The sequence below is a fragment of the Sinocyclocheilus grahami genome, unplaced genomic scaffold (genome assembly GCF_001515645.1).
Source record: "Sinocyclocheilus grahami isolate Dianchi unplaced genomic scaffold, SAMN03320097.WGS_v1.1 scaffold196.1, whole genome shotgun sequence".
Lineage (NCBI taxonomy): Eukaryota > Metazoa > Chordata > Actinopteri > Cypriniformes > Cyprinidae > Sinocyclocheilus > Sinocyclocheilus grahami.
The window spans coordinates 1354942-1366016 of record NW_015505375.1 but is presented as its reverse complement, the minus strand read 5'-3'; the positions used below and the strand labels follow the sequence as shown (position 1 = coordinate 1366016).

The following is an 11075-nucleotide window of genomic DNA, read 5'->3' as shown; positions in this document are numbered from 1 at the left end:
TCTAACAGCACCAATATCTGCTGGCAGTGGCGTATCTAGACATTTTTCACTGGGGTGGCCCATTTGAGATGGAGACTCATCCAAGGGTGAAACAACGACACCAATAATACTTTAACTTGAAATGTTTTTTACACCAACACAACAAATTTATACTAACATAATATAATACAATGTCATGTAATATAATAATATTTTGTCCTTGGACTTTCCTTGATGGAAAGTGTTAAGATGGTAATGTTAACACCATCTGATTTTTGAGTTACAGAAAAAGCTGCAAGTTTTATTTTTTTCTTATGATATTACTTCTTTATTATGATGTTATTTATTACAATTATTATAATATTAAGTGTTGTTATGTAACTGTAGCTGTAAAAGCCATTAAATTCACCATTAAAAAGCCTTTGAAAAAATGAACAGGTGGGATTAGTGGAGTATGAACTGAGCAAGGTTTTTTTCTCAGAATTAAAACGCATTGAAATGCTACTTACTAGCAGCCTGAACTCTGGCTTTGCGGCTCAAGACCAACCCAAAGAAATTTTGGGCTATGCACTCATAGTCTCCCTCATCAGATGAGCCATCAGACTTGGTCTTCTGGAAGTGACCAATCAGAAGCGAGCCATTAGCAAACATGACATAGTTTTGGTCCTCCACTATCAGAGCTCCGTTGCGCCTCCACTGTGTGGTGATGGGTGGGATCCCCTCCACCTGACAGTGCAGCATCAGAGGTTGTTCCTGAACAGCAATAATGTCACTGGGCTCCAGGGTGAATGACAGCTCGCCCCCACATGTCATACCTAGTAGATAAAAACACACACACGAAAAATACACAAAGATTAAAAACTGCATTATAGAGATGATAAAAACTAAAGGCTTTACTCAGAGGAATTTGCTTAGAGATTTACAATATAATGCAACTTAAACCAAAGGAATCAAATCCTGTGTTACGCTGCTTAATATTTCTTTGAATTTTTCAATTTCCTTTTTGGATGAACAGAAATTTCAAAATAATAACATATATTTTTGTAACAATGTGAAAGTCTTTGCCACTTTTAAACAATTGAATGCGTCCTTGATGAATAAAAGTATTACATTTCTATTACCCTTTTCTATTATGAAAGCTGCTATTCAGGAACAGATAGATGAGGGAGGAAGATTTCTGTTACTGCTACTGATGTCAATCCCAAAATGACCAAGTACTGTATGAATCAATGAATCCACATAGCAGATATCTCATACAGTATAGTGAATGGGAAGAATGGCTCAGTGCACGGACAGACTGGGACAACATTTCAGGCCGGGAAATCTCACACTCATCCAGGCCATCCCATACACCCTAAAAATTTTTTTTTTAATTTGTATGGCCATCACATACATTTTTTAAAAATCCTTAGGCTGGGGACATGCAAAATAATTAAAAGTTCTCTCCTGAACGGCACCTTCACTCCCATTTTCCTTTTCAGTCCAGGGGTGGTTCTAGACCTTATTTACGTGGTCTTCAGCCCCCCTATCTGTTGTCTCAGCCCCCTTAAAACTATAATCAGCTTTCTGAATGATTGGTCCAGTGAAGTTTCCTCAAGAAGGTTCATCATTCTCACATGTTTCAAGTCTTGTCAGTTTAAACATTGAAGTGATTTAAGCCATTCAAGCCCAAGACAGCGCGAAAGAGATCTCAATGCGGTACTCGCACGTTTCTGTGCACGCACACACGTGAAGCACGCACACACACACACACACACACACAAAATGCACGCAAGTAACGAGTTCATGTCTTCTTGAGCAAATACATACAAAATTATGTCAGAATTGCTGTCTTGACCAGTGTCCAAGTAAACACAGTCGGTAACGTCTTAAGTAAACGTAAACAGTTCAGAAAATTTTGGATGTATGTCAATACACATTTCTTATGTTAATGTTAATCAAACAACAAAAGAAAAATAGACAATCACTCACTGCTCTTTTCTTAACTAAGTAACTTCTGTAGCTTTGTGTATATTTACTTCATAGAGTAATAGAGTTTTCATAAGCACTGTTAAGTTTAGGTAATTTGAATCTTTGTATCTAATAGTCTGTCTGAGGGCTCAGCCCCCTGTGGATGAAATACTAGAACCGCCCCTGTTTCAGTCTCTTCATTTCTCCTGATATTTTCTAAATTGCCTAAATGTCAAATTACAATAACAATTACATCATTATAATATCTTTATAGTAAAATCCTAATACTGATGTCATTGCATTATAATGAGTCATATTTTTTCCCATACGAAAATTAACCATTGTTTAAAGTAAAAGTAACCAATTTTTGTAATGGTTGTGTTGTTGTCTGCCCTAGCTCCTTCTAAACCTATTATAAACGATGTGAATATTTGTCTGCTAAATTACTTCTGTAACATTATGATTGATAATAATGATGTCCTTTAGCAGACAGTGTTTTGAGTGATGAGAAATGGGTTGCTACTGCTAAAAGGTGCTAGCAGTTTAATGCCTGAATAAGTAAAGAAAGACAAAACTACAATATCCTATTAACAGATGAAACTGACCTGCACCTGAACAGGTCAGCAGTTTTGCCTCTCTGCTCCACCTGGGCGCTTCCACTCCATTCTCAAGTCTCTCACATTGATCACTCTGATCAAAACCATTTGGCAGAAGCATAGCGTTGCCAGTCACGACTACTATTTGGTGATTTATTGGATATTTTTTATCTAATGGCGAATTCGGAAATAATCGCTTTAGTACATTCGGCAGGGAATTATACAGTATATATATATATATATATATATATATATGAAAACAGGGCAGCGGGCCAAATCGGTTGCCAGGCCACCGGGAATTCTCCCGGTTCTCCCGATGGCCAATCGGCACATGGCTCAGTGCAATGAAACTGCAGTGAATTTGATTGATAGTATACATCAGCAGTTTAGTGAAATCTTAAATGTCTTTTTGCTTTAAGCAATTCACTGGCATATGTGTGCATGTTTGTTTGTAAAGATGGTGTACTGTTAAAAAAGACCTGTGAAATTTGTCCATCCTTACAATTATTTTCCAAGCCACTTGTCGTATTTGGGTGGGTGGGGTCGCGGAATGCTGCAGCCTATCCTACAGTCTCAGGCCGTAGGCAAAATAAACACCACCACAACTTTTGTTGACCTTTTGAAGCTAGTTAATTATTTCTGAGCTCAGCCACACTCAGCCCCTGCTTGGCTACTCACCAGCATATGTTCTGTTCTGGCGGGTAAATTAGCTTACACTACCTAGGAAACTAGCTTCTGCAGCAAGACAATGGTGGACCAACTTCCCCAGCTAAGTTTTGCTAGTTCATCAGCTAGACCAGACCCAAATCAGCAGTAAGCAACATGATAGGCCCTGATATATTTTATTGTTGAGATGCTCACTAACAGAATACTGCTGCTTAGGCATTTCAAACTTTTTATCCCAAAGCGAAGAACTAAAAAGAACTTCATGTAAGTATATCAAAACCTTAAGACAGTATTTTCGGCAGGGGAGGTACGATAGCTGAAGAGACATGAAGGATATATGGAGAGAAAGAGGAAAGAAGAGAGAAGAATATCCTATTTAAAGAAAAGTTCCTGTTATCTAACATATTTTTATGAAGTCTGCATTTACAAAATAGATTAAAAAAAAAAAAAAAACTTCACACCAACACACATCACATACCCTTTTAATAACAATGTCCTCCAGCAAAACTACTGACACCCACACCGATGACAATAAATAGCAGCCTGCCCTAACGTGATAAAAAAGGAGAGCTTAGCGGACTCTCTTGTGCTCTGCACTGAAGGTATCAGGTTTCAGTCACTGGTGGGCTAAGCAGTAGCTGCCTCTGCCTGCGGCTCAGGAATCCATCTGAAGTTCGGCGGGTGGGGAGCACGAGGGTGCAGCTAGAGACCAACTCTGGCATCATCGCTCAAATTGCAGCCCGAAAATATACCCCCTTTATGTACAGCCATGGAATGCATTGACTCACCCGTCCCTGCAGATCACATGACAAATAAAAGAAGAGGGAGAGAAAGACAGAAAAGCAGGCTCTCATTATGTCACTAAAGTGGTCTAAGGGGCTTGAGTTATCTCTCCATGTCTTTCTTATCTCACTGCTGTTCCTCTCCAAGTTTCTCTTTTGTTCCTCCTCCATTTGTGAAGCAAGAATCATGTTCATCTGTCAATTATCCTGCTTTATTAATGGACAGAGTTTTCTTTGACTTCTTACAAGGTTTTATTGCAGCACCAGCAGGGCATCATTCTCAGGATCGCACACACACGTCCCCAGAGCAACTGAAAAATTCTCACTAGATTCTTTGCTGTATCAGTGTTCAAATCGTCTCTTTTCTTAGATGATAAAACACCAGGGTTGTAGAGCATAACGTTTACATCTTTTCAAGCTTTGATGTCAATGTCACTTATGTATAACTTATAACTAGAATTCCCCAAACTACAATAATTTATATAGGCTATATATCATTTAAAAAGTGTAGGGTGGCCTGATGTCATGGTGCTTTCTGAAACCAACATTGCGTCTCTCATTCCACACAAAATCAAATGTTTCTTTATTCGCGCTGTATTTGAATGGCAAATTATTATTTATTATGTAGCCTGTTTCACTCGCGTTCCAATATCCACGTAAAACAAAATGTTTTGCATAACATCACGGCAGTGCGGTGATAACACTTAACGGCACAGATTTTACGACATAGTTTTTTTTTCCATATGTTTGAGTGACTGTATTTTATTATGATAATGAACAGGCTGCATTGGCAAGGCAGCAATGCTTAACTGTGTACGCGCATGCGGCGCCGGCGCAATCACTTGAATTTTTTCCTTCTAACAGTGGAAGCAACTACTCCTTTTAGTCAAAGATAATTGGAATTGTAAAAGGTTTGCCTTTATTTGTGTACATTCACAATAAAAACAAATCTTTGTGCTTTTGTAAAATAAGCCTAAAGAAAAATAGGATGCCGCTTTCTGTCATCTGTTTCCTTTCGCGCAACACAAAAATGAACCGAAACTCTGCATAGCCTACTAGGCTACTTGTTGGACAGTTTTTCTTTCATTTTCTTAATTTATTATTTAAGTAAAAATATGTTTCTCGTATAGGCCTATTTATTCATTATATATATATTTATTATGTTTTTCTCCGCTGGCAGAAGCGTTGCAGGTGCCTAATGTGATAGGCTATGATAGGACCATGTGAATCCTCATGTTCTGTTGTTTGCTGCTTTTTGCGCATGTAAAATGAATCCCCGGGAAACAAATGTTAGTATTTTTAACGGGTCACAGGCACTTATCATTTCTAATTTAATTCAATTCGAATTTAGAATAATCTTGTCGGTTAACGGTTAATAAACTGTTAACGAGCGTCGGTTGTAGGTTAGGAAAAATAACTGAAATGAACATCCCTAAGCAAAATCATGTGAAAGTAATCCTGATAACAATTCATCGCTATACAACTTTTTTGCTTTTGCCAAACAAATAAATATAAACATTAAACTACTACATTAACATTGCCATTCTCCAAACCTTGATGTCACTTATGTGTGTTTTTTCTCTATTTACCTTGGACCCTGCTCATTGCTATATGCACCGCTCTCTCTATTTTATCCCTGAATGTTCATGCTTCTGTTAAGCTCAAACGTTCAATCAAGCTAAGCGAGAGAGAAAGGGAGGCCACATCAGCAGCAGTAAGCCCATGCAGTTCAATTAGAGATTTTTAGGAGGCTTCTTGAACTCAGATAAGGCATCAGTCAAAAGGAAAATGAAGCAGATTCAAGAAAAAGCAAGGTGAAGAAGTTACGAGATAAAATAAGAAATTAGCAATATTAAAAGGAAAGAAAGAAAGATAATGAAAAGAGTCACGACGAAGGCTGATTGCAGCCACTCCTCTTTCGAGAAGTGTTTAGGGTTTAAGCTCTGCTAGAGCACCCTGGAGTTCAGGATTAGCTCAGCGGGAGTCCAGCAGCCTGCCAGGAAGACGCATACAGAGTGCCTTTGAGTGATGCTCACACATGGGTTTACCACTGACACTCAAAACAACATGCCACACCACATCAGCCTCAATCACTATTCTCTCCACCCCTCAGAAGCCTACATTTATCAGCCAGAAGGAAGAAAGAAATCCGTAGAAGAGACATTTTAAAAGGATAGTTCACTGCAGGATGACAGGATTTATCACCCTCTGCTCGCCTGAAACCCATATGATTTTTCTTTTTCTATGAAACACAAAAGAAGTTATTTAGTTCAGAATGTTCAAGCTGTTCTTTTTCACACAACACATGAAGTACCTGCAGCCTTCCTGCAGCATTCAAAATAAATTGGCATAAAATACCAAGAAAGTACAGTCTATAGACTTGCATTCCACTGTAGTCCAAATCTTCTAGTCATGTGACAGCTTGCCTTGAACAGATCATAATTTAATCAATTTTTGATTTCCACATGTTAAATTAGAATTTGCATACAAACAAATGAGCAACACATTTGGAGGAGAAACTTCATTTCTTCCTTTAAATCATAATTTGTATTTTTGTACCACTGAATTTTAGACATTTAAACCAAGGCCAGGAAGAACAAATATTGAATGGGTCTTATTCCAGTGAATGAGGCAATCAAGTCTTAAAAATTTCAGCATCCTGCTCTGGATAAATGTGATTATAACTAAATGCAAAATCCCAATTCTTAAGTCCTCTGTGACCTTGAGTTGGCGAAATATCACACCAGTCACGCAGTGAATTAAAGCACGCATGCACAGACCATGAACAATCCAGTTTCATTTGTAAAGGATAATCCCACTCTCAATAGACATTTGCCTCTCACTCTAAATATCACTGATTTGGCATGACCTGTACTGTAGCTGTGAATTAAAGGGGTCATATGATGCGATTAAAATTTGTCCTTTCTCTTTGGAGTGTTACAAGCTCTTGGTGCATAAAGAAGATCTGTAAAGTTGCAAAGACTAAAGTCTCAAATCCAAAGAGATATTCTTTATAAAAGTTAAGAGTCAGCCACACCTACCTAAAACGGCTCATTCTAACACGCCCCCACATATCTACATCACTATGTGGGAAGATTTGCATAATGCCGCCTAAATGTTCACGCAAAGAAAGGCGGCGTAACTTTTATTCTCGCTGTAGTATTGTTGTTGCCGCCGCCATGTTGTGAAGGCGCTGTGTTTCGTTGTGAAAGTGGAGGACGATATGGCTTCGTCATGCCTGGAGCTGATCAACTTTGCGCTGTGGATCACCGGATCGGCTTTCACCGTGACGAAGCGGAGTCCACCCCCGGGTCGTCACATGTGGTTGCCGCAAGCCCTCCGGACGCTCCTTCGTCGAATCCACCGGCCTATATATTCAGGCATACAGTGCTGCTTGAAAGTTTGTGAACCCTTTAGCATTTTCTATATTTATGCATAACTATGACTATGACTCAAAACATAATCAGATTTTCACACAAGTCCTGAAAGCAGACAAAGAGAACCCAGTCAAACATTTTCTTTGTCATTTATTTATTCAGGAAAATGATATGAAATGACAATATTACATTTCTGTGAATGGCAAAAGTATGTGAATCTCAGGGATTAGCAGTTAATTTGAAGGTGAAATTAGAGTCTATCTGTTCAGGTGTTTTCAATCAATGAGATGATTGTGTGTTAGTGTGTGCTCTGTTTTATTTAAAGAACAGGGATCAATCAAAGTTTGGTCATGTTTGTGCAAGTGAATCATGGCACGAACAAAGGAGATCTCCTAGGACCTCAGAAAAAGAGTTGCTGTTGCTCATCAGGCTAGAAAATGTTACAAAACCATCTCTAAAAAGTTTGGACTCCACAAATCCACAGTCAGACAGATTGTGTACAAATGGAGGAAAGTCAAGAACACTGTTACCCTCCCCAGGAGTGGTCGACCAACAAAGATCACTCCAAAAGCAAGACGTGTAAGACGTGCTTTTTATTGAACTTCTTTTGGACTGATGCATGCAACACCCGCTGAGTGCCATGAAACAGCTTGAATGATCAAAGACAATTTTTAATATAACTCCGACTGGATTCGTCTGAAAGAAGAAAGTCATATTCACCTAGGATGACTTGAGGGTAATTTATGGACTAATTTTCATTTTTGGGTGAACTAACCCTTTAATGTGTAATATATTTTTTTCAAATGATGACAACGTAAATTCAAATTATGAAAATGTAAATTCAAGGAGTTCTAAAAGATTTTCAGCAACTCTTTTGCTTTAGACAACCTACAAATGTTAAATCTTCAAATAAAATGTTACGGTTACCACTGCATCTGTCTGAAAACAAATGCAGTGATTGATTTATAGTTGATTTACATTTATTTTCAAAGCTTTCAATGTACTCTCATTACAAAATAACTTAATTGTTTAGGCTGTTTAATTCTAACAAGTAAGTTTTTGTAAAAACTAACCAAAATTAAAAATCATTTGTTTATAATCTCTGCATAGAAGAGACTTGGTGTTGTTACCAAACAAAAGGAAATATATCGATTATGGGCATCGGCTATTGGCCAAAATGTGTTGAAAAATGTTGGCATATCGGATATAGGCAAAAGTCCAATATCGTGCATCACTACTTTCAAGCAGCACTGTATATCACAAGCAAAAGCCATAAATGATGCATGTTGAAGCCTTCAGTTTAAACTTCATATGCACTCAGCCTGTGGCTGCAATGGTGTTGCCTTCACCTTCCCATGAGAATGTAGCCATAATAAGTTTACTTTTATTTTTTTCTCTCTGAGAAAGCACGTTCATTTGTTGACTGTATTCTCTCACAACCTGGAGAGTCACACAAATGAAATATTTATGCTGATACTGTTGCATCTGTTTCCACCTCACAGCAAAACATTTAAAAATTAATTGGGTCATTCCATGCGAACTCAACCAGAGGTCCCTGGCTCAAAGTTTTGATTTTGTTAATATTTTTTTCTCAAAAAAGACAAACATGTATACTGGTGAAAGCCATAATTGTAAATATGCAACTGTGGCATTTAATGAGTAATTCATTACTTTATAGATGTAAATGGCAATTTTCACCTGAGATTAAGAGCCAAATTACATTTTGTCAAATTACAAAATGACTAAAGAAATGTGGCAGCATCATACTGTTCTTTGTTACATTATGTGCCAATGGAAACCATTCAAAAATGGGGAAAGGGCAAGTTTTCAAGTTTTTTCTCCAAAGTTTGCATGCCTGTAACTCAAGAAGTATTAAAGATATTTTAATGCCCTTTTAGATTTTGTCATTCAGTCCCAGAAATGTGGGGATCTCAATGCAGCTCCTACTTTGGCTCTGAATTCCAACCTGAACTACCTTTTAAAAGTCTGGAGTCAGCATGATTTTGAAAGAAAGAAATGTATATTTTTGTTCAGCAAAGACACATTAATTTTTTTAAAACAGGGCTAGTAATTTTTAAAGTATATTATATTAAAAATAGCTATTTTAAATTGTGATAATATTTCACAATCTTACAGCTCTCTGCTCACTGTGCATTATTACGGCAAAGAGCAACGAGTGCGCACACACTTGTTGTAATACACAGCTGTTTCTTTACAATGACAAACAACATGCATGGACAAAATTTGATTCACACATTCTGCTTTATACTGGCCAGTGGGGTTTTGGAATACATGTTTTTTATTTCCTGTTTTAGGTAAAACAGGAAATAAAAAACATGTATTCCAAAACCCCACTGGGGAGATGAAAAAAAAGACTGAGTAATTTAACAACCCAATCCATGCAATTCCAACTTAATCGTTCCTCCTGTCACCACCAAGTCTTTTGCTGACTGGCAGCTCTGTAAAGGTACCCTACAATGAAGACCTGAAGGAAGACTCCAGCATAAACTAATCATTTTAAAACAAGACCTCAGCTCAGCATGTATGGTGCTTGCATTCAGTATGATGACCAAACTAGGTGGCAGTGAAATTAGTTTTGTGAATACTAAACAAAATCCACATTCCCTAGATGTCATGCTCCATAAGCAGGCATCCAATCTGCCCAGCACCCCAAGCAAACAGGCCACATGCTGACATACACAAACTGACAATTACAGGGGGACAAAGAAACTAAGGAAATTTAAAGGAGAAGAGAAAGACAGCCTTGACACACAATCTTCAAGACAGCAGCAGCCATCAGTTCTTTCCTCACGTTCCCACTTCAATGGAAACACAATAAAAGGAAACAATGAATCAGAGCTCCCGCTGTCTATGACAGATAATAGATGCAAACACACCTATGTGCTGAGAGAGAAGAGGAGCTCCTATGGTTTAGGAAATATTCCTGCACTTAAGTTGTAAGAATTCACCATCTTCCCTTTTATGTTATCACTTAAAGCTCTATCTACTAAAAATGAACAATACATTGTGGAAAAACCTGAACTGTGATTGTCATGAATAGAATAGAATAGAATAGAATAGAACTACAGACATGCCTGTGCTAGAGGTGTCTGTATCATCATATAATTCACATCAAATAACAGAAAAGACTACCATCGATAATAAATCAGAGAATATGAAACCGCACAGCTCCCAGGTTCAGCTTTTATCTTTATACTTACATATATAGTTAATTCATTATCTGTACACATCATCTTAACAATCGTTATCATATAGCTTTATTTATTGTATTCTATTGTATTGTATACTGCAAATTTTATTTTATAAGTACTAGCACCTTACTCGTATTTGATTTTTAACATTTTCTGGTCACTTTATGTGTGTGTGTCTGCATTTTTATGTTTTGCCAGTATTGCATGCAGTAATTTGACATTGAAAACTGATGGACACAGTAGGAAATTGCTGTTCTGATAACACACACACACACACACACACACACACACACACACACACAACTATAACTATTACTATTTAATGAATCAAAGTAGCTATACACAGCACTTCTCAAAGATCAAGGGCAATGTCATGTCTTGACTGACTCTATAGATTACAGTATGATTAATTCATATCAGAAATAACGCTCAATATATATATATATATATATATATATATATATATATATATACAGTGGGGAAAAAAAGTATTTAGTCAGCCACCAATTGTGC

At 37.4% G+C, this 11075-nt stretch overlaps 1 protein-coding gene across 1 annotated transcript in view; it reads right to left on the bottom strand.

Moving 5' to 3' along the window:
- Positions 1-432: 432 nt before the first annotated feature.
- Positions 433-11075, bottom strand: part of LOC107595069 (immunoglobulin superfamily DCC subclass member 3-like) — an 11398-nt gene continuing 755 nt past the window's right edge. The window contains exon 2 of the mRNA XM_016285357.1: positions 433-794. Within this exon, the coding sequence (XP_016140843.1) occupies positions 481-794 (314 nt within the window). The 3' untranslated portion in view covers positions 433-480. The remainder of the gene's footprint in view (positions 795-11075) is intronic.